Source organism: Lycium barbarum, chromosome 6 (assembly GCF_019175385.1).
Source record: "Lycium barbarum isolate Lr01 chromosome 6, ASM1917538v2, whole genome shotgun sequence".
NCBI classification, from domain to species: domain Eukaryota; kingdom Viridiplantae; phylum Streptophyta; class Magnoliopsida; order Solanales; family Solanaceae; genus Lycium; species Lycium barbarum.
In genome coordinates this window covers 116,925,435-116,950,526 of record NC_083342.1, presented here as the reverse complement: position 1 = coordinate 116,950,526, position 25,092 = coordinate 116,925,435, and the positions used below count along the sequence as shown (strand labels likewise).

General features: G+C 37.0%; 2 protein-coding genes across 2 annotated transcripts; both read right to left on the bottom strand.

The window, feature by feature from the left end:
* Positions 1–2,995: 2,995 nt before the first annotated feature.
* LOC132644467 (agamous-like MADS-box protein AGL61) lies at positions 2,996–6,347 on the bottom strand. Its single transcript, XM_060361063.1, has 2 exons — positions 6,333–6,347; positions 2,996–4,713 (listed from the first exon to the last, which is right to left on the bottom strand). The coding sequence occupies exons 1-2, from the start codon at positions 6,345–6,347 to the stop codon at positions 4,240–4,242; spliced, it is 489 nt and encodes a 162-aa protein (XP_060217046.1). The 3' UTR covers positions 2,996–4,239.
* Positions 6,348–7,685: 1,338 nt separating this feature from the next.
* LOC132645758 (protein PARALOG OF AIPP2) lies at positions 7,686–9,387 on the bottom strand. Its single transcript, XM_060362939.1, has 2 exons — positions 9,180–9,387; positions 7,686–8,228 (listed from the first exon to the last, which is right to left on the bottom strand). The coding sequence occupies exons 1-2, from the start codon at positions 9,275–9,277 to the stop codon at positions 7,919–7,921; spliced, it is 408 nt and encodes a 135-aa protein (XP_060218922.1). The 5' UTR covers positions 9,278–9,387; the 3' UTR covers positions 7,686–7,918.
* Between the last annotated feature and the right edge of the window lie 15,705 nt (positions 9,388–25,092).

Genomic DNA, 25,092 nt, shown 5'->3' with positions numbered 1-25,092 from the left:
TAGTTATGGTTAGTAATATTGAAAAGGTAGCTACTAGAGATAAGGACCTACTAAAGGGTAGTTATTAATGTAAGTTTACCATATTTGAAACATATTCAGTCTATGAAAGCTAAACTATACAATCTTATAGATGTTGGGGTAACTGTTAGGGTTACCTCAAAGAGAATTTTTATCACATTCGAAAGGTGAAGAAGATGTATATTGTTGTTGACTCCATAAAATGATAAAGGACCAACTCGAATGGAAAGAAATTATCAAACATTTGATGTTTAATCAATTCATTATAGTTTATCACAATTAAATAATAAAATATGTATGAAAGACATGAAAAATATACTTACAAACATCGATGTTTATAATAATACTCCCTCTGTTTCAATTCATGAGAACCTATTTCCTTTTTAGTCCGTGTTAAAATGAATGACTTTTTTCTTAATTTGGAAATAAATTCACTTTATGAAATTATTTACAGCCACACAGATATTCAAGACTTATTTTGAACCACAAGTTTTAAAAGTCTTCACTCTTTCTTAAATATCGTGCTCAGTCAAATGAGTTCACATAAATTGAAACGGAGGAAGTAAATAATTTGATCGTATCAAATAAAGCGAGAATAAATATCAATTAAATTATATTTATTTGCATGATATATAATGATGTGTAGATAATTTTTTACCAATATATTTGTGACTCGATCTGTTTGTGGGTCTATACTGCGTATATTATCGTTGATGTATGTTTGTGACTCTGTGTAGTGAGTGGTAATTGATGTTCACTGAAGCAATTGTTATCCGATAATGGAGTTATGATCGGATGTATAAGGTAATGTTTGGATTTGACGGAATTTAATAATTTTTGCACAAAATATATCTATATCAAAAAAATTACTAATTAATTATTAATTTCATATTCAATAACTCAAATAATCGATAGATTATGAGGTAATCCAAATCGATAAATTTAATTCGCCACTAATTATAGTGACTTCCAACTTTCTAGAATTTTAGTGGTTTGTAGGCGGGATCTCTCATCTCCCAAGAAAAGAAGATGAAGATAACTCATGCTTAGAATCTTGACTACAAAATCCACCCATTTTATTTATTTTAATAAAAGGAACATAGTTATCATCGATTATTGCGTCGCCGTAATTGTCACCAATACTGGAATTTCGAAAATTATTATAATTATAGAAGAAAGATTGGATAAAAAAGCTTCAACAAAAAGCAAATGGGTCGCTATCATAGTTGCCCTCAAGCCTCAACAATTACAGTCATGTTGATGATGATGCCGTAGACGCTGCCATTAATAATTAAGAATACAAATATCTTCAAAGTTGACATTTTGAGTAGTGAATTCCAAGTGTCAGAATAATAGGACTCCGAAAATTGATTGATGTCATAACTCATAGGAAACGACCAACCTAAAATCGGAAGTTAGCTTAAAAGTATGCAATGCCGTAATGGTACAGAATAGAAAATATGTGCACTTTTAAAAATTTTAATTAGTTGATACTTGGTAGTAAATTAATTACTACTATCATTTTTATCCTATTACTGCTAATCAGTAATATTATTTATCATAAGAATTATCTGTACTTACTATATAAATTACATAATTATGTCAAAGAAATTCATACTGCTAACATGAGTAATATTTGTCATACATCAAAAGTCGTGACCTAGTGGTCTATAAGATGGAGCGAGACTCGATATCTCAAGTTCAACTTCCGGTCAGCGAACGCAAAAATATAAGTGATATTTTTTCATATATTCAAGTCTTAATGAGCAAAGATCATTCAGTATTCATATCGGTGGAAAAGAACAACTATATATCACATGAAATTAGTCGAATTGAGCAATAATTTAATTGAGATTTTTTTTTAAAGAAAAAAGTTTGTAACTCAACAACAACTTTTTCTATGAATAGGGAAAGCTTCAAGAAAGTACCATTACTCCACTAAACTCTATAAAAAGTTCCTCTCGGCTTTCATTTCTTGGCCAAATTCATCTTCTTCTTATAAATTGTCTCCCGCTTGGGATATCGATAAGAGTTTATTAAAGCTTTGTCACTTGCCAGTTGTGCTAAAAATGTGGATTGAATGTTCATATTTTTTATGTCATCTCTCTTTATTTCTAGCGAAAATTGTATATTGATTCATGTAGGAAGATGTTATTAGAAATATATAGTACATGTCACATATTTTTTAAATATAAGAGCATCCAACTAATGTTTAAAGGTCTTGAAATATGCCTCATTCCTTCAGATTTGAAGTTTGGAAAATCATATTCTTTCACCTTTTCTATTCAAAATCGAGCATTTTGTTCTTGAAAAATATATATTCGTTCTAATTAAAAGAAGGAATAAAGAACAAAAAATATATGGGGATAGTATGACGCCATATTACTCTTTAAACATGCCCCATTCTCATAATTTGGTCAACGTCGATGTGCTTATTAGTGTAACATTGATTAAACTATTCAAAATTTGCATAACAAAAAGTCGAGTAAACGTTACAAAAGGGCACGTACTTGCAAAACGAAAAATAGGAACAGCATACGAAAAGTATTGCTTGGAAAGAGAGAAGATATACCACGTTAGCAGACAACGTTGCATGGATGGAAAAAGAATTGTCTGCGGACCAGAAAGCGTAATTAACTATAATATGGCTTACTAATATTTTTTCTTTTTTTTCTTTTTCCCACTCCATTTAGGAGGATTTATAGTGTTTTCACACTTTCCCTCCAGTGTAACTCGAACCCAGAACCTACCGGTCGTGGGTGGAAATGCTTAACCACTGAGCCATCCCTCACTTGTCTGGCTTACTAATATAAGAAGTACACAAGTACGTTTTTTATTTAAGCAAGAAAAAACGTACTTGTGTACTTCTTATATTGGCTTACTAATATAAGAAGTACACAAGTACGTTTTTTCTTGCTTAAATAATAAGAATATAGTATATGATAGGAAGTGAAGAAGTAGTTAGAATATTGAATGCTAATCAGCGTTGATGCATACTCTATCTTCAAAGTGTTGCTTGCAAGCTTGTATTAATCAAAAGTTGAGATTTGTGAAGCCAAGCAAGCCCACCATGTGACTTCTCCTTTTTCATTGTTTACAAACCAAGAAAAGTGCAAAAAAGACATGCACTTGGACTCGTACAACTACTGCTATCTTATCATATAAATATATATATATATATACATATATATTTATATATATATATATATAGATCTGTCTTCATATGGTGATCTATTAAGTTACCTTGGCACGAAAATAGGTTCACATGAAGCTTGAATCCGCAAAAGAGAAGGTGCGGGGGCAGAGCTACGTACATCTATCGAAAGGTGGTCATCAGTTAAACACTTTTCGCTTAAAAACTACTATATTATATAGAGGGTCTGTTGAATTATTATTTTTTAATTACATGTATCAAAATTTTGTAAGCGAGATTCATACTTTTGCCAAGAAGAAAGAGGATTGGAACAAACCGCTCAGACAAAAAGACGCTAAGTGATCGTGTTCTTAAGATTTGATGAGCAGAGGCATCGAATACCTATGCAGGTTAAAAATAGCATGTTTCATTGACAAATATATAATTGAAGTATGTGCAAATTAACTCAAAACCCGTCATTATTATAACAAAAAAAAATAAAAAATAGAGGTTTGGGACAACGACGATTACTTGAGTTTGTTCGTTAGAAGTAATGACCATGCTGACTTGATTGACACTTCAAGCTTTTACTTCGAGGGAGCTTTTTATTGACACAGCAGAAGTAGACAAAAGATGAACAGTTGACAAAGCTTTGTCACATATATACTACTAGTTATGTGAGGCCCGTGTTAAGTCCGGATCCAAACTAAAGATATAAAAATAGATATTTTAATTAAAAAAATATAATTTGTGTTAATATAAGTGTACAACAACGACAACCATATACCCATTGTAGTCCCACAAGTGGGTAATTACATTAGTAATTATTGCGGTATAATATCTTTATATTATTTGATATTATTTGGTAGCATATTTGTAGGGAGATAATTACCATACATTGGTTAGTTTCCTTGTTTCACTAATTACCATATATTGGTTAGTTTCCTTGTTTCACTAGGATCTTAGTTTCCTTGTTTCACTAGGGTTCAAGATTGTATCCTATATATATTCTCTCTTGGTGAATGAATGGACAAGTCAAGATTGTATAGTTTCTACATGGTATCAAGAGTAAGATTTTAATTCGTTTCTTAGTCTAATTTTTCTCCTACGAAAAGAATGTAGTATAAAGAAATCTCTTTTATGTTGTTTTGCGGCCTTTTCTGTTTTGGCGTCAAAAGGGCAGCCCCAAATCTAGCTATTTGCATTGTTGAATTCGATGAAGAAGAACCATTTATCATATTCAATTCATCAGCTCTCATTGTTACTTTCTTCTTCAATTCTCCCAATGCAGTCATAAATTCTTCAAGTTCCTCAATTCTCATATCATCAACTGGTTCATTCCACCAAAATCCACCATTATTATCATTACCATCATTATTCACCAACTTCGATTCTTCAATACTCTCCTTCTTCTTCTTCTCCGTCTCCGGTTCTCTACAAAGTTGAGAATAGTACTGGTTATTCTGTTGCATATTCAATTGATCGTTAGTGGACAATGATGATGATTTTCCTGTGAGGTAACGGTCAATGACCGCGTCAGCACTTGGATGACCAAAGGTTGGCTAGTATTTCTAGGTCAATCTCCCATCTCTTGGAAGACAAAGAAGCAGCACACAGTTTCTAGATCTTCTGCAGAGGCTGAATATAGGTCCATGGCTGCGATCACTTGTGAGTTGAAGTGGCTGAGAGTTCTGTTGTTGAGTTTAGGTATACAACATCCCAAGGCGATCAACTTGTTTTGTGATAGTCAGTCCGCTTTGCACATCGCAAAAAAAAATCCGGTTTTCCATGAACGAACAAAGCACATTGAGGTAGATTGTCACTTTGTTCGTGATGCAATTAATGAAGGTTTGATTTCTCCGTCACACGTTTCAACATCTTCACAATTGGCAGACATTTTTTACCAAAGCTCTCGGCAAAACTCAGTTTGACTTCTTGCTTTCAAAGTTGGGCATTTTTTATTCCCATGCTCCAACTTGAGGGGGGGGGGGGGGGGTATAGCGGTATAATATCTTTATATTATTTGATATTATTTGGTAGCATATTTGTAGGGAGATAATTACCATATATTGGTTAGTTTCCTTGTTTCACTTATTACCATATATTGGTTAGTTGGTTAGTTTCCTTATTTCACTAATTACCATATATTGGTTAGTTTCCTTGTTTCACTAGGATCTTAGTTTCCTTGTTTCACTAGGGTTCAAGATTGTATCCTATATATATTCTCTCTTGGTGAATGAATGGACAAGTCAAGATTGTATAGTTTCTACAGTAATAATTAAATTTCATATAAGTATATTTTCAATATATGAAAGTAAAACTTTCATTTCACTCCTTTAATATTTTAACTTCCATTTTTATGAAATTATTTACTTCAAATCAAATGCGGAGCGAGAATTTGACATTTATAAGTTATGTATCCTAATTTTCTAAAGTTATTTAGTTCTAAATAAATAATCTATACATAGTTAATGAACTTTATAGACAAATACATAATTTAACTTGTGCAGCGGATGAAGCTGCTCCTCCCTTAATTAGGGATCAGGGGTTCGAACATGGATATGGAAAAATCTTTGGAGGGAGCGCTTTCCCCGAATGGGCGCTATACAATGCGAATTATCTGAATTAATTGGGCTCAAATGCGGATATCGAGCATCAAATAGAAAACCAAAGAACATGAAAAATGAGGTAGGAGGTTCGATAGCTTTTGAAAAGTAGATCTTAAAAACAAAAAAATATAATTTTTTTTTTACTTAAATAAATAAGATTAGGACCTAGAAATAATTAATTAAAAAGTTTTTAAAAAAATTAAAAATTCTTGTGAGGACTACAAAAGTCCCTATGTTTTACCTTATATATAATAGTAATATGTACTTATATTCGAGACTTAAACTTAATTAGCAGATAATCTTTGATTAGCTGGCAGATAAATGTCACTTTTATTCATATTGATCTTCTTGAAATCCCACATTAAAGCAATTCCACTGGATTAGGACTGTACACAATTTACCAAGTTTATTCACCTTTTACACGGATTTAGTTTTTATTTTATTTTCTCTAAATCTTTTCCAATAAATAATTGAGATAGGGGTAAGAGAGCTAGGTCTCAATAAATACCTTCAATGAACCTGGAAAAAGGTGACCAGCTTTAGGTACTATGAATTCTTATGCAAGAAGTAACCAAAGGCGCATTCATTTCTCCTTAGGAGACTCAACTAGTAGCTAGAGTGCACCAAGTGCAAGTGCCACTTTAGCCCCAACCCTACGCCCTACGCCCTCTACCCAGCCCCCCCAAACAAAAGACACCTATCAACTTGTTAGACAAAACCCCTGCCCCTACCCATAGAAACCCTACTATATCAAGTAAGGGGTCGTTTGGTAGGTAGTCAAAATTATTCCGGAATTCAGGGCTAATTTATCCCATCTATTGCAATTATTTTATACCATCTAAAAGATGATATAAAATAATCCCAGTATAAGTGGGATAAGAAGGGATATCCCATCTCTTGGTATGGGATGCATTTTATACCTTATTTGGTACAAGGTATAAATTTATCCTGGGATAAATTTATACCTTCTACCAAATATGGTACAAAAAATTAGTGCTGGGATATCCCAGCTTATACCATGCACCAAACGACCCCAAGTGTTATCCATATTCTGTACCTTATACTCATTTTTATTTATCTGTTACATATATACACAAAGTTGGAGTAAAAATAGCGAGTTTCACCAAGTCCACAAAAACCTTATGTACTCCATCACCGTTAGTATATCACCATCAAGTTAATTTAACTTACAATAACAAGTAGATTTTTACAGCAAATTTGATCTGGTAATCTGAAAAATAATAAAATGATAATTTGCTATAACTTGTTAATTAAATTAAATTGATAATGTGTATATAATGTAAACCCAATAAGGATAATGCTAAACATATTCAAACGTATGCGTCGTCTAATTTTGATCCGCTAACGACTATAAATATATTTATTTCTTTTGATGAAACTAAGTGGCCATTTTTCTTGCATCAACTACATATGATCATAATCGTAATATCGTCCATTCTGTTAAAAGAGACTAATTTATAACCCCAAAATGTTTTACATAGTTATTCTTGCTTCCTACCCATATATAAATAGTTAGCATGTACTGTCCCCACGGGCCTACGATTATGTCATGCATGACTGACCCGAATGATCATAAATTAACCATCAAGAAATTAAAGATGTTTCCTCCTTTCTATAATAGTTGTCATGTTTTCAGTTAAATTATGTGAATCAATATTTTTAAAATGTATTTTTCTCATCAAATTGATATGAGAAAAATTACAACTCATTATACTTTTTGTATAATTTATGAATATTAAAATTAAAATTATAAATTATTATATTAATTTAATTCAATTTAACTTCTAAAATTAGTCAAATTTACTCGAGTCTAGAAAAATAAAACATGAGAATTAATGCGTAATTTGAAACGAAGGGAGTAATAGGCAGAAGAAAAGTGATGAGAAAGAAAGAGAATGAAGGGCTTATGGAAAACGCCATAATTATGATCTAGTAGTAGTAATATGTACATATAGAGAGTTCCATTGAGCTTATTGAGCTATATAGGCAGGTAGCATATAGGCCAGAAAAGTAGTCTAGTACCGGTCAAAAGAGAAAAAAGAAAACACTTACAATTATCCATAAGGAAGATAATATTAACATGATAATTAACCCCGTCTGCGAAGGTTTTTTTCTTTCCATATCTTCGGTAATACGTTCAGCACATGACATCCTTAAGAAGCTTGTACCTACGAGTGGACGTACGAGGAGAAGGTGCGCCACCGTGATTATTCTTTGGCTTTTGATCATGAGCCGTTGATTCTTCCCTATGATTATGATGATCATGATGTTGTTGTTTGATTTTGTCACCACCTGAATATTCTGATCTGCTGCTCATGGTTATGCCTTCAGTTGCTGATTTTCTGGAGGAGCTTCCACGCCTCGAGTTGCTGTGTTTTTCTTCACTTTGACACCAGTCGCACACCTCTATTCCCCCTGACATTTCACTGTAGTAGTTGCTACAATACCTGTAAGAGTTTCATATTATTTACACAAAGAATACATTAATTGAACCTATTAGTTAAGATATGTTTACAGCATAACACATGCATGGTCTACTACAATTAACTCCTAATCATGACATAAAACACTAACAGTGATGTTTTGATCACTCAATTCCAAGCATACACAACCGATAATTATATGAATTCCTACAGTGATACTAATACCTCCAACCCCAGATACCGACCCGAGATGCTGATCAAAATTAATCATAAAGGGAAGGACGTTAGAAGTAATTCTAGAAGGGCCTTCATTTTACTCGATTTAAGCTTGTCTCGTACACTATTATCATACAAAATTGACATAAAGATAAACAGTAGTACTAGAAGTACTTCTGTATCTTTTCCGGTGACACGTATGTAAATTTCTGACATGACTAAACGGTTCATAGAAACATATATATGACCTAACATAATTGATAAAATTGGATGATGATGAATAAGTATGAATTCCTACATCAGTTATATTTCTTTTTAGCATATCGGAAACAATCTCTTACGGAGTAAAGATAGCGGTAAGGTTTGCGTCCGTACCCTCCCCCATGCTCCACTGGTGGATTACTTAGTTGTTTTTGATAATGAATAAGTATGAAAATCTTGATAGGATGTGTTCCCTCTGATAGTGTATGGTGGCGGTGTGTGGACGAGTGTCATGTTTGGTTTGGCACAAACAAGAAAAAAGGCAAAAACAAAAAGAAGATGGGAGTATACAAAACGGACAGAAAATCAGTCAAAAAGACTCTAATTAAAAGCGTGATTGAAGACCAAGCAAAACTGTGGACTAAAGTTTTTCCAAGAAAAGTACATCATCATGTTAAGAAAAAGAAGACTACATCTCAAAGAAAAAAAAAACTGAATGATGGGCATGAATTAATCAATTCAGATTTAATGTGTGTGTGCGCGTGTGTAATTACTTACGAGTGTTGGTAGCGGTGGTGACACTTGGAGCATCGGAAAATTTTTTCAGGGAAGCCAACGTCGCCGCACATGGAGCACACTTTCTGAAGATCCACCATTTTTCTTCACTCCTGTTTTCTTTCTTTTACAAGGCGAAAAAGGAAGATGTAGAGAAGGAGAACCAAATGCCTAAAACAACTAAAACAAAAACGCTTTTGAGTCGGTGTTTGCGCGTCATATCTCATTTATATAGAGGGACACAGACACATGATTATATTTTTTATTTATTTACTATTTCTCATCTGATCAATTATGTTGGGGTCCGATTAAATTTAAAATTACACCCAAAAATTTCATATCAGGGATAAAGTGCTTTTTAAGAAAAGCGACTATATAATTTGCGTATCCGATATAATTTAAACTTGAGACTTTTAATTAAGAATGAATGAACACTTATCGATCTACATCAGTAGAGAGATATGGTGTATAGTACTCCCTCAGTCCCAAAAAAGTTGTCTCACTTTCCTTATTAGTTTGTCTAAAAAAGATTGAAGTATTTTTATAGTTAGAAATAATTTAACTTTATGAGATAATTTTCAATCACACAAATATTTAAGGCTTGTTTTGGATTACATATTTTAAAAATCTTTTTTTATTTCTTAAACTTTATGCTAAATCAAATTAAGATAATCTTTTTGGGATGGCACTATATAGAATAGTATAATGCTTTATTTTAATTATATTTGATTATTAGATATTGGAAAATTTTAATGTGAGAGGGATATATATACAGGTCGACCACAGGTTGCTTGCAGTCGTTTTCAGTTAAAGGGATAGATGATGTGAACTTTAAGAGCTACACTGTGGATTAAATTACATTTATACCCCCATTGTTGAGTGTAGACATTAGAGGTTTGGTTGAGGTAATAATTCTTGGAATAAGTTACCTAATATGGCGTGTACCACTCCCTTGTTATGTTTACAGTGATACTTTTAAGAAATTAGTAAAATAGCGATATTATGTTTTTATAGCATATATGCACTTATATATGTATCTGTGCATCTAAAGACCCTAGCCGTCACTGTCCACCCCAATCTCACCCATTTGTCGTCACAGGAGTTTGTCGGCGCCGTTACAGTTGCTTCGCTGAAAAATCGACGTTGTTTCGCCGGAGATGGCCATGTACAAGTGTTGGATTCCTCATACATATTAACATACACTTTACATATCGTTCACATACAGTTGGTTGATGTAGTGCACATCAATTTGAAAACACGTCATCCAGTCGACCACACATACAATTGTTGTCTTCACATACATTCAGCTTCTGCTTTGAAAACATACAATTGGCTACACATACATACATATACAGTTACAATCAGATATTGTATCCGCATGATTTCACTCAGAATTTGATTTTGTATGCGCACATATACATACTATCATACATGTATTTTGCTACGTTCTAAAATCAAAATGCTGCTGCGCTCTAAAAAAAGGATCGCTATATAATTTTACAAAATTTAGCGCTGATAGTACTATTAACAAAATTTCCCTCTAGTTAACATCTAATTAATGTATATATGTAATTGTTCTTATGTTCAATTTATGTGACAATAATCTATTTTTTAGTAATTAGTCTATTTTTCTTCATATTTCCGTACTTATCATATGCATCACTAATTAAATTGAGATGGAGAAAATATCTTTTTGCAGTTAATTGATAAATTAGGAGTGATAAATTTTTATCAACGCATATTGTGTATTTATTAAATTGGTGTAAATATTATTTGTGGATTTTAAAAAAATCGGCTTGGTTAATGACTCCCCATTTTATCCAATTTTTAACATTTCTTTACTATGTTTTGTCATTTTATGCCTGGTAGCTTTTCAGAAATAATGGGCTTGGAATTTACTCCTTTTGTTTCAACTCTTTCAAGTAGGGCTGGGCATAAATACCGAAAATCAAAAAACCGAATTGAACCGAACCGAAACTTCAACAAACCAAACCGAACCGAACTAGTTTGGTTCGGCGTTTAGTGTCCATCGTCAAAAAACCGAAACCGAAATAGCCGAACCGAAGTTTGATAAAACCGAATGCACACCGAAATTTAATACATTACCCAAAAAAAATTAAAATAGTCCAGGCCCATTAAGTTTAAAGCAAAAAAAACCCAATTGTGATAAGTCCTCGTTTGCATTTGTATCCCTAATTTTCCACTTCAATTGAGAAAACCAAATATCCTTAACAAAGAAAGGTAACTAGGATGTGTCTTTAGGATTAATGCATGTCATTTATGTGTTTTCTTAATTATTCTTACGGTATGTATATAACACCTAGTAATCCTATATCATGATTATAGTTTTCTGTTTTTGTGTATCCTGTTTGTTTGATTTTGATTTCAATTTATCAGTTTTATGTTTTATTGCTTTTGAGAATATGAATTAGTGTCAATGGAATCGCTTCTAATATTATATTAAAAAAACCGAATTGAAAAAACTGAAACCGAACCGAATCGAACTTTAAAAAATTGAAACCGAAAGAATCGAACCGAACTAGTTTGGTTCGGTGTTCGGTGTCCACCTTCAAAAAATCGAACCCGAAATAGCCAAACCGAAGTTTGATAAAACCGAACCGAAAAACTGAACACCCACCTCTACTTTCAAGGAGCGTGAGAAACAATTCATCCCAGATCTAGAAGGAAAGAAATTTCCAGTGAAAGTTCTATTTTCGCTTTCTTAATTATGTAAGAAAATCATAATCAAAAGAAACTTGGGATTCAAATGATTTTGCGTCAAATAAGATGGAACAAAATAATTACATTTTCACTTATATCTCTCATGTGTGTGTATATATATATATATCTTTAATGCGTAAAATCAATAATACACAAGTTTTCGTATCATTTTACTATGTTTTTTATTGTTCTAATATATGTTTTCCGGTAAAATCGGGTTTAACCAAAAAATCAGTTAGAGATTTGTTTTCAAAGGGTTTGAAAACAAGTGGGACGTATATGATCCCGAGAATTTTATCTGTGAGCTCGGTTCGAAGCAATGGCAAGCATAAACACGGCAAATAGGTAATAAGAATATCAGAAAAATGATCTTAAGAATGCTTCCGGACCAACTCCCATGAATTTGCTCATTCATAATTATATGATAATGTTACAATGTGATGGGGCAAGTCTCAGATCTCGCTCCTCCTTTCTTCTTCCTCAACCTTTTGTTTATATAAGCCCAAACTAGGCTATCCTACCCTACAAGTCATGATGACAAGACTGTGTGGATGTCACCCTGCCCACGGGCGCTATGGTGCTCTGACTGGAGTGGGTGGATGTGACGGGATTTGACATAAATGGGAGACAACTGTAATATGTCCCCGAGTCGCTATGGTCTCCGGGTATGCCAACTCGTCGGTATGGGGTTTGTTCCAGGCAACTAGCCCCCCGAACTTGGAGAGTAGTTCACTGCCTGCAGTACCTGGATACCCGAGCTAACCTCCCTTTCACTCTTGATCATCTGATCCATTTCTATTCCCCCCGAGCATTTCGTGAGGGGATAATAAATCTAACTTACCGAGGCTCCCGGGGCCTCATTACAAGTGCTGAGGATGATCACGATCGGGGATGGTGCAACCGATTTGTGATGGTACGCACTGATTGTCTTCACGACCCCGTTCACGGCCCTCTTCCGGAGCAATGGAACAACGCCTGTAAGTATCTGCTCTTTCATCATTTGCGTTCTCTTTCTTCTTTCCCTCTAGTGTCCCTCTTTTTGACTAAATTTTCCATGTTTTTTCAGCGGCACCGGTCGTACCAAAGTCCTTTCCCGATATCTTTGACTGGGTGATGAGCGTGCTCCACGCATCCAGGGGGACCTAGCGGACCTGGAGGGGCATTTCCGCCGATAGGAGAAAAAGGCAAAAGTCATGGTAAGCGTTTTTCGTTTTCCCTGGTACATGTTTTTCGTTTTCCTTTACTCTCTTGTTATTTGAATCCAATGATATTTCTCTGACTTCTTTCATATTTGCTGAGTCTTCTCGCTCGAAGGGCTTTTATCAGGAAGGTGCTTTCCCAGTAAGAGGCCCGAGCTCGTATCGCTGAAGCGGCTGCGGAGGCGAGAACTAGCAGAAAGCGAGCTATTCCAGATGATTTAGGGGCATCTTCCTCTTGGGGGGATCGGTGCTCGCGCAAGAACGCGTCGCCGACTCAGCGAATTCCTGAGAGAAAAAATGCAGAGGATGATCCACATTAAGGATGGTGATGGAGAGGCTGTCAAGGGCAGGGGCGCTAGGGTCCCTTCAACCGAGGCTGTTGTGGGGACCGAGGTTAGTGAAGGCTAGCCCGGGGGCGTGGAGGGTGGCGCCACCCATAGCGAGGGTGTAGGCGCCGGCCCCTACTCCACCTCCCTCCGCTGCTAGTTCAGGCCTTAGTTTGGAGGCCTCCTTGACTCACTTTACTTGCATTTTTCTTCAGGTATCACGGATCCTCTACGTTTTGTTGGTTTTGTTCTAAATGAACGCATGCAATAAGTTTGTCTACTCGTTCCTTTCCAGGGTCAAGCCACCATCTCCTTTGCCCTTGAGCTTTTTAAGAGTGTCCCTCGTTCTTCCTCTCGTGATGTGGAAAAGCTAACGGAGGAGAACCAGCCACTCCGGGACGACTTCACCCTGCTTCCTACAGAGAATAGAGGTCTTCAGGCTATGAGGACCACTTTAGAGCTTCAGTGGGATGAGGCCAAGCAAGCTCTGGCGACTCGGGAGAATACGTTCCGAATTATGGCTACGACTCGTCGGTTGCTCCGAGATAGGTTGGATCGGGTGAAGGCTGAACGCGATGCTGCTCGGGGGCGGATACAAGCCCTTGAAACTTTCCGTGCCCGACTAAGAGCCCGAAACCAGCGTATGGTGCTTCGCCGAGCGGCGGAGGGCCTCCTTGCATCGGGATCATGCCGTTATCCAGACCCGGTACGAGGTCTTGGAAGGCATCGAGGACGGACGGATCGATGTTTCTTCAGCACTGATAATTGCATATGTGGATTTTGGCGCAGCTGAGGCGGATATGAACGATCTTCGTGATGAAGCGCCTCTTTCCTCTAACGCCTCCGCTGGTTCCTCTGATGGTGAAGATGCTCCCTCGCCGACTTAGCCTTGTAATTCTTGAGCCTCTGGACATTGGTTCGGAGGTTGTCCCTGGCATGCCTTGGGAAGATAAGTAGTTTTTGGTACTGTGGATTTTTCAGGTCTTTTCTTAGAGGATACTTCAGGTTGTTTCTTAGTGAATACCTCATGTTGTTTCTTAGTGAATACTTCAGGGCCTACGTGCCTCTTTACTTTTTAGTTTTGAACTCTCGTGCTTCGTTCTCTTGGGATTTCTAAGGCCTTTGTGTTTTTAAACATTTTTGTACGAGCCTACAACCTCTTTTTGCTCCCCGTTTAATGATAATCATAGTTTTGTTCCTTTCAGTCTTAACTTCCACGCTTTGACATGCGCTTTGTTTTTACAACAACTGTGATCGTAAAACAACCTGTTGGCTTTTATTTTGCACTTAACCGTCGAGGCGCGACCGCTATACCCGTCTACCGAAACTTTGCTAATAATCGAGCGTTTGCTGTTTAAGTTAGGGCATGGTGACCGGTGTACGCCTATATTTTTTTGCGTTTTGCATTTGAGGTCATCATTCTTAACCCAATCCAGGAATGTCACTTTCAGAAAAACTTTCGTTATATTGGGGATTTTATCATCCAATTCGCAAGGAAAGAGGGCCCTCAATTTTCGATGCTGATGGAGAGGACGTCTCGACCCCGTTTAATGGCACAATGGTTTGCGGAACCTGTACGCTCGGAGGCTCTATGGTCGTGTCGTGTGTTAGAAGCAGTTTGGGAAGCCACGTGGCTTCGGAGTTCAATTTTGCCCCAAACGTTTCATAAAATTAAGCAAAGAAGGCCTTGTGAACAATAATAAAATATAAATGGAGGTTCTTATTTTGTTTATGGGATTATGAGGGACGACTCGTCCTATTGGTACATAATTCTCTCTCGGGGTTTTCACAAAACCAACAACAATAATAGGGACCGGGCAGGTGCAACGATCGTTGGCAGTCCCAGTCTAATTGGATTTATCCTCAGGGAGACCTTATGTTTTGAACTTCAGGATCATCTTATACCCCCTCCCCCACCCCTCACGTATTAGGGTGCAGAATCTCGAGAATGCCTGTGTTGGGGTACGAGCCAGTGAGCTCTTGAATTATGGCCTTGTAAGCCATTTTGTCGGGAAAGGTCGCAACGTATATATTCATCCGTCCCTCCGAGTGAAAATGCGATCTCGACCTTGGGGCCAGTCTCTATATAGGAGAGAAATCAAGTTAACCAAAGATAAAGAGTACCGAAGCTCAGGGGCATACCTCGGGTAGGAACACGCTTTTAAAGGTAAAATTTCTTCTGGCGAGTGGCGCTCCTGTCGTTATTCAATTCCCTTTTGAATTCATTCATGAACCGGTGATATCACTCTTTTAACGGTTCCTATGACCTGCCGTGGACATTCCTGGCTAGTTTCGAGCTTTCCCCCGCAAGGGTCCCTCATTCTTGGTGGATGACCTATGAAGGAAATGCCGCCACCGCCCCGAACAGGTCGTCAAAGAGAATATGGTCTTTAGTCTTCGAGCTATTTTAGCCGGGGCCACATTCTTGATTGGTCGGTAGCGCGTCTTGGCCTTCGGTGAGGCCTTTTACTTAATCAGGCTGATAATCGTATGCCCTTTTTCTTGGGGTACCGACTCAACACTCACCGAGACCTCCGAAATGACCACTAGGTTAACTGGGGTTCTTCGGCCTGACGAACGACGGCGGATTCGCGGAGTGCTTCTTCAGTTTTTTTCGGCCTGTAGAGATTTTGGGGTTCATTAGGGGTCGTTTTCCTTTTTAATGTGCGAGAAAAACTTTCTGGCAACGCTCGAATAACCCTAATTTGGACCCATCCGGTGGAGTTACTTTTTCAGTCAACCGTTGTACCTCTCTACTTTTGCCGAGAACATCTGGCATTTATTTGATGGCCTGGATATTCTCGGGGTTGGTCTCAATTCCCCTGGGTAGCCAGCTCGATCTGCCCTTGGGCCGTCTCATAGGCCACACCTGATTAGGATTTTAACCACCGGAACCAATTGCTCTATATTTCTTTGAAAGTTCGGAATCGCGCCACATTCACAGCACTACCATAATTGACAAACACACTTTAATATTAGTATTTAGAAATTTAAAGAGTTATTACCAGTACGTTAGTATGTGGAACACCGATGTTTTCTCTTCGCAAACTTGAACGTAACGCGGTACTTGAAGTGGTTCCTCTCTTTTTTTCTGGAGAGAAATGGTTTCTTGTCATGAAGGTCTCAAGTCATCGTTCCGACGGCCTTTCATTCGAAAATCATGTTGGTTGTGCTTCGGGGGCATCCATCGTTCGTGCGGAGTCCCAATCTCTTTCCCTCACGCCTGTTCAGACCGATTACTTAAGAACTTCTGCCTACTTTCCTTTCATTTTCTCGATGCTTCTGACCCATTGATGTTCAATCCACCAGCGAACGCCACGACAGCCCAATCTTTCGGGAACGCCCCGCCTTACCGAAAGATTGGGCGACAACATTTTTTCTTATTAGAACCTTTCCACGCAATGGCGGAGCATCTCCTCGTTCCTCCGCTTTATACAGAAGACGTCTTCTTTGTGTATCTCAATTCTTTGACCTCCGATATGAGATTTTTTTTGGCATGACTGACTCGACCTCGTGCAGCTTGAGGTTGTGTCCAGTGATGGCCGATTTGAAGATCACTATGTGCTCGTCCGGATCTACGGTTCCATTTCCAGCTCTGCCCATTTGGCCCTGACTCCTTCTACCCCGTGCCTTATCCCGGCAGTCCCAGTAGTTTTGGGCTACTTCAACGAGCGACATGATGAGTCCTTTCTTAACCAGGGTTTTGTCGTTCCTTCGACTGCGAGCCCCATAGGTTTCACTTTTCTCCGGGAATGCTTCTTCTGGTCGCGCTACTTAGCCGATATAGGCACACGCTTCACTGTGACATCTCCAAAGAGTTTCTGCTATGAATCAGCACGACACCACAACTGTCTATCCCTACAATCGACGCCAAACTGTTTTCCGGTAAAATCTGGTGTTGACACCCAATTTTGTCCCTCCTTTATTTAATTTTATTCACTCGGGTGTCTAAATTTATTGACGAGTTAAATACTTTATTTTCACTACTATTATTTTTCGCTACTTTTATTTTCAACATTATAAGTATTACTTTATCACAAATTTTAAATGGTTCGTCAGCGTTTCATTTTTCGGGTTTGGAATCGTTAAATTAATTACAAAAACAACACTTTATAAAATCCTTACTTTTCTACATATTAATTACTATTTGTCTTCACCTAATATGTTTTGTATTAGTTATTAAATTAGAAGCCCAAAAATAATTAAGTAGAGGAGGAAAGACCAACAATTTTCAGCCAAATTAATGGCTTAAAATACAAATACAATGTTATTCCCCTACCCAAATAATCAGCCCACATTTTAAATACCCAGCCCATACTTTCGGACCTGACCAGCCCATTTGTCCTACCCGGTCCAACCCAAAAACTACCCGACCCGGCCCAATTTTCTATTTCTTTTTTTCACCCCTAAACCTAACCTCTTCAGCCGCTCCCCTAACACGAATCGACTTCCTCCTCCCAAACTAAGAATTTTTCTTTGAGTGCTGGAATTTAAACCACGAGATCAACAGTCAAGTCTATCAGTCAGGGCCAAAAGCATCACTCGACTCATTATGGCCTCGTCTTAAAAGCCAAACGGCTTTATTCCCAACTTTATCTATAATTTCATTTTTTTATTTTATCACAATAACTTTATGACTTTATATACCTGTTTTTGTAGGTTGACGAAGTTGAAGGCGAATTAAATCAGGATCACACGTCATTAGTTCAGCCTGTCACGATACCATCAACATCATAAGCCAAACGGCTATTCTACCACTTTGCTCCATACTTTACCAATTACTTTATAACATACTTTACCAGCTTTAACCATTTTACTCTGAACTTTACAGGAATTATTGTCAAGTCCCCGAAGACAACCGGAGACACATCATCAAATCTCTGAAGACAACCGGAGACACATCATCAAATCTCTGAAGACAACCGGAGATAGATCATCAAGTCCAGAAGACAACCGGGGCATCATTTGGCTATACTGCCTCATATGCATAAGCCAGACGGCTACACTATGACTCTACTCTCTACTTTATCATTCATTTTATCAACTCTAACGATTTTACCTTGAACTTTACAGGAATAGCATCAAGTCCCTGAAGACAACCGGAGGCATAGCATCAAGTCCCCGAAGACAACTGGAGACACAACATCAAGTCCCCGAAGACAACCGGAGACACATCATCAAATCTCTGAAGACAACCGGAGATGAACTCTCATCAAATCTCTGAAGACAACCGGAGACATATCATCAAGTCCCCGAAGACAACCGGAGACGCATCATCAAGTCCCCGAAGACAACCGGAGACATATCATCAAGTCCCCGAAGACAACCGGAGACACAACATCAAGTCCCCGAAGACAACCGGAGACACAGCATCAAGTCCCCGAAGACAACCGGAGACACAACATCAAGTCCCCGAAGACAACCGGAGACACAGCATCAAGTCCCCGAAGACAACCGGAGACCTAACATCAAGTCCCCGAAGACAACCGGAGACGCATCATCAAGTCCCCGAAGACAACCGGAGACATATCATCAAGTCCCCGAAGACAACCGGAGATATCGCATGGCTATACGGCCCCACCTGCATAAGCCAAACGGCTATACACTTATTTTACTCCTTACTTCATTTCTTTATTTCATCATCTACTTTACCTACTTTAACGAATTTACCTTAAATTTCGCAGATATCATTTATCATCGAGTCCCGGAAGACAGCCGGAGACCTTATCACTATCATCTTCAACTGCAACTAGAGACCTTACTACATCCTCGGCATACACATCACACATTCATTCAAGTCCCGGCAGACAACCAGAGACAACATTGGCCACACAGCTTCATCTTCATTTCTGCACTCATATTTACTATCCTTTACACTCTTTATAATTTCAACTTCATTACTAATTTTGACATGAATTTCAGTTTTGGCAGAAAATACATCCTGCAGAGACGCAACATAACGTGGAACTTTATCTTACGCAGTGAACTGGGGAAAATTTGCTAAAGAGGAATATCAAACTCATAAGCAAGGGTCACGGATCTACTCTCGAACTCGATTCCGCCTATGTCCACAAACACGTGATACGTAGGTTAAATTCTCTTTCACATCTTCCGCTAAAACTCTACTCAATCTACTCTTTTCACAATCTCATATTCCTTTCTACACCCCAGTGTCTCCATAACTCAACACTAGGGCATCTTTGAAGAATTCACATCGTGCCTATTAGAGTCCTACTTGAAAGTGTGTTGCGCGCCACATTCATAATTAGGAGGCTATAAACATATGTTCCATTCTTGAACGTTCTCGTCACCTGTCTATGACCCCCCGCAAGATTATGAATCCACAAAAACTTTCGAACTACACATGGCCTGATTCTCATACATCCCGAGATATGTAGGCAACTCGAAACTGAGATTCGACCATAATTTTTTATAATTCCTTCGGTCCTCATAATATTTTCCATCAATTTCCCTAAACCGTACTTTCTTACAAACTCATATTCGTCGGTCCAAACAAAATTGGCTACTACGTCAACTTCTTCGCCCGAAGATTCTTACATCATCTCCGGTCGAAGAGGGGCATCTGTTGACACCCAATTTTGTCCCTCCTTTATTTAATTTTATTCACTCGGGTGTCTAAATTTATTGACGAGCTAAATACTTTATTTTCACTACTATTATTTTTCGCTACTTTTATTTTCAACATTATAAGTATTACTTTATCACAAATTTTAAATGGTTCGTCAGCGTTTCATTTTTCGGGTTTGGAATCGTTAAATTAATTACAAAAACAACACTTTATAAAATCCTTACTTTTCTACATATTAATTACTATTTGTCTTCACCTAATATATTTTGTATTAGTTATTAAATTAGAAGCCCAAAAATAATTAAGTAGAGGAGGAAAGACCAACAATTTTCAGCCAAATTAATGGCTTAAAATACAAATACAATGTTATTCCCCTACCCAAATAATCAACCCACATTTTAAATACCCAGCCCATACTTTCAGACCTGACCAGCCTATTTGTCCTACCCGGTCCAACCCAAAAACTACCCGACCCGGCCCAATTTTCTATTTCTTTTTTTCACCCCTAAACCTAACCTCTTCAGCCGCTCCCATTTCTCTCTCCTTCGTCTCTCTCCCTCTCACGTTCTCTCCACCTTCATCTCTTCACCCGCCTCTGCCATCTCCATGCCTGCCCCCCTGCTCCTCACGTTCTCCTGTCGCCCATGCTTGTCTCTTCCATCCCTCTCTCATACGCTCCTATCCTTTCTTCAATACAAAACAAAACCCTAATCTTTTCCTATAAATATGTCTTTAGTTCTTAGCCGAAAAAGGGGGACTGGACATGGTTTAGAACGGAGAGGACTTGATTAGCAAGAAATCCGAATCAACAAGGGGGTGGAACCACGAAAATCCCACAAAACACAAGTTTTAATCAACAGAGATCAGCCAACGATTACTCTAATTTTTAGTTGGAAACTTTGTTACTTTAATCGATTTCTTCGAGTTCGAGTGAAGATTCGAGCCGTCGACACCCACTTCACTGCACCCACAAAAGGTCAGTGTACTCTTTCCTTTCAAATCTGGAATTTTTGGTATGTTTGTGTGTGTTGTTGTTTCAATCGGTATAATTTCATTTTAGCAGCTTAGTGTCATTATGCATGTTCATGTTTAATGATTCCGGGTTCGATTTAGTAATTAATAATGTTTGCGTGTCCGTGCCTTAATTTGGTTTAGTCTCAGTTTGGTAATTGACAGCACCCATTTGTTATGTCTTAACTGTAGTTTAGTTCAATTTCAGTTTTGTTGGTGTTTAGATGTTTGTACGAGTTCACGAAGGGATGATTATGATGATAGCGTTTGATCTTCAATTTAACATAGTCATGTTTGTTTGGACCTGTTTAGATTAGTTTAGTCATTTGCTAGTTTTCGTAAGGTGATTTTGGTGTTTAAAGTCAGTATTCTTCAATCAAAATCATATTGATTCAATTCATGTAACTTTCCTTCTTTCAGTTATATATGCAAATATATATATTTGGGTTTCTGTTAGGTCGTGTTGTTGTTATGTTTACATTTTAGTTAAATTTGTAATAGTATGACGTTTCCCTGTTGTTACTATCAGAAGATTGGTATGTCTGTTTGCGATGTATTTATCTATTAGTTAGGTATGTGGTGAAATGCTAGTTTACATGACATGTTGTTCAAATGAGCATGTTTGGCTCGATTGCTATTTGTTCAAGTCGGATAAGATTATTAAGGATCTATGTTGAAGCTAATCTGCTGGTTAGGATATGTCCATCAGTGGTCATTTTTATTTATGTTGAAGCTAATTGGTTGGTTTGCCTGCTTTGTATCCAGAAAGTATGATGGATATCTTTTCCCCTATAGTCTCTAGTTTGTGTGTGTTGCATCTCTCATATCTTGAACTGTTACTGCCCTGTTATCTTTCTCTTTGAATCCCCCATATCATGTTGTCTTAAGCTGGTAATTATCAAGGTAGGGTAGACTCAGACCTTTGTTGCTAGGTTGCTTTCATTATGCTTTAGTTTAGATTTAGACATGTTCGAATGATCTCGGTTGTTGTTTAGTTTGTCCTACACTTATAACCTGCACTGTTTTTTTTGGTTCAAGTGTATGGCGTGGTTTCAATGTGATTTAGTCTGTGTTTATTTCCAGTGTTTGTTTCATGAGTCTCAATTGTACTAAAAGAAGAAGAGTAACTGACTCTAGTTCTGTCTTTAAAGTTCGCATATTTGATTATCGAGAATTTCCAAAGCCTGCTTGCTTAACTTATGTTTTCCTGCGAAATCCGTTCAGTCCTTAAGTCACTGAAACACCTCTCAATCAGCAAAATGTTTGTCTAGCTGAAGTTTCTTTTTTTTTTCTTTTACGTTGAGGCTGAATAAAGATGTCGCCTTCTGGTTCACTCTCTTTGTTTTAACACCAGAATTTGTATGACTCAAGTTGAAAACCAGATCATTATACTCGTATGTTCAAAGTTTATGCTCGTCTGGTCAGTCTTGATTGGTTTTGGTAATGTAGAAGATTAAGCTTGAATTTCAAGACCTCTTATCAGAGAGTGTAAAATCCTTAAGGAAAACTAATGGGAGTGATCCTAATGTGGTTTGTGATAGTTCCTTCCACATGATCCTTAGTCTAAGATAAAGATGTGAGTTAGCTGTTATCAAACTATATCAATGTGATTGAGATCTTGTTAAATTTCGGCAGTCATCAATTGGTTTTTTTTTAAAAGCATAAGTGTCAAGCAGCCATGATACACATATGTTTGGTTAAAACCTGATCCGTTAACTGATCCCTGCCCACGGTTTGCTATGAATGTTAATATACTAAGTGCTTGCTTTTCTTGTTATATGCTCAATCAGCCTCATAATACTTTACTTGATCTCTGTTGTTGATTGTTGACTATGAAGGTGTACACATGGAATATACTTAAATATACACTATATATGCATAGTACACTGATCTGTTTTTGGGGTATACTTTACATGTTTAACTTTGTTTATTGATTGCATACTAATCCTTTCTTTTCATTTTATGCATGACTATCCCATACGAGTCCCTTGGACTCTGTTTCTTCCGCATTTGGCGTTGGGCTAAAAGCCCAACAAAACCTCCTCCTGCATCAGCCCAATCTGCAGTCATACAAGAAAACAGAAATCTGGGCCAAGGCCCAATAAACAGAACAGCCTACAGCTTCATTACCAAGAAGGATATTGGGTCGAAGCCCAATAATGGCAACAGTCTGCAGCAATTAGGCCTTAATAAATGGGTCAAACCTATTTAACTTTCTCCTCTCTTCCTTCTTATTGTTGTATTTGCTTTGTATAACTAACATTTATGCTTGTTAATTAAGATAAACTTTAGTAACATTAAGGGTTTTAGTTTAATTATGGGTAATTAATTCCACAAATTACATTCACTTCTATTTTTAAAACTATTCATAGTACCTATAACCTTTACTTGAGTAATTGATTTTCAAAATAGCATGACTACATCTTTTGGCTAAGGGAATAATAATTCATGCTTACTATTTTATAAACTTAAAACATCGCGAATCTTACACTAATGTTAGCTTACTCTAAGGAACAAAAGGCAAACTAATTCAACGAACAACTCTTTCACTTCAGGTTCTTTCCAACACTTAAGAAAAAAATACATATTGAAATACATATTTGTCTAGAATAAATCTTTAAAACTCTTATCAAATAACTCTTTTAAATTTTAGTCATTTCCTCCACATATAAACATTACATGTCCCACTTCTTTGGTTTATTTCTAACAAAGCTCTTTTGTACACTTACTATTTTCTACAAGTATTATTTTAAACAACGCTATTATACTTTCGTCTTAAAACCTTAACCATATTTGTAAGTCGCATTTCAAAATAGCATTAAAAGTACTCTTTTTATATGAATTATTATTATTTTTTACAAGTTCTATTTTAAATAGCATTCTTACGTATTTTGAAATACTTACAAAATTACTTTCCTTTTTCCTATAATACTATATTTACATTTAGCCTAATTAATTTTAAGTCCGGTCGGTTAACCATTGTTAATGGGTCTTAAAGGGTGCCTAATACCTTCCCTTTAGACTAATTGAACCCTTACCTAGAATCTTAAGTCTCGCAGACCTTAAACAGAATTAACTTTAAACATAACTTTAATGAACTTTAGGTGTCCTAATTCACCATAAATAATTAGGTGGCGACTCCTTAAAAACAACAAAAACAGGAATCTCCAATATGTCGTACTTCTAATTTAACTCCCGGGTTAAAAAGGGGTGTGACATCTGGTTTAACCAAAAAATCAGTTAGAGATTTGTTTGCTAAGGGTTTGAAGACAAGTGGGACGAATCCTATCCCGAGAATTTTATTTGTGAGCCCGGTTCGGAGCAATGGCAAGCATAAACACGACAAATAAGTAATAATAATAACAGAAACATGATCTTAAGAATGCTTCCGGACCAACTCCCATGAATTTGCTCATTCATAAATATATGATAATGTTACAATGTGATGGGGCAAGTCTTAGATCTCGCTCCTCCTTCCTTTTTCCTCAACCTTTTGTTTATATAGGCCCAAACCAAGCTATTCTACCCTACAAGTCATGATGACAAGACTGTGTCGATGTCACCCTGCCCACGTGCGCTATGGTGCTCTGTCTGGAGTGGGCGGATGTGACGGGATTTGACTGAAATGGGAAACTGTTGTAATATGTCCCCGAATAGCTATGGTCTCTGGGTATGCCAATTCGCCCGGTGTCATCTTTTACCCAATACACTATGTATATTAGTGGCTCGTGTGAGTCGTAATAATACATTCTCTCGGCTAAATTAATTACATCATTTTTCTCAGATTTTACTGATAGGCAGATATATAAAGTTAAAAGGACGCATCTGGAAGCAATTATATTTATAAAACATGGACAACGGCTCTTAATATACTTTGCCATATGAATAGCAACCTTCTTTATTTCGTTTCCTGGAAGTGATGTGTCAATTAGTTATAACTAATTAATTACTGTATTGTTTCGTTATCTTTTTTAACGAGGTACATGAGAATATATACATGAAACTTGTTGTAAATCATCATTCTTTTAGAGGTAGTTTGGTTGGAAACAAGTTATCGCAGGATAACTTAT

What these genes read in the sequence shown, in the direction of transcription:
- LOC132645758 (XM_060362939.1), bottom strand. Translation starts at nt 9,277, where the DNA reads ATGGTGGATCTTCAGAAAGTGTGCTCCATGTGCGGCGACGTTGGCTTC. An exon ending in CACCACCGCTACCAACACTC is followed by an intron (nt 8,229 to 9,179) that starts GTAAGTAATTAC and finishes AAACTCTTACAG; the next exon opens with GTATTGTAGCAACTACTACA.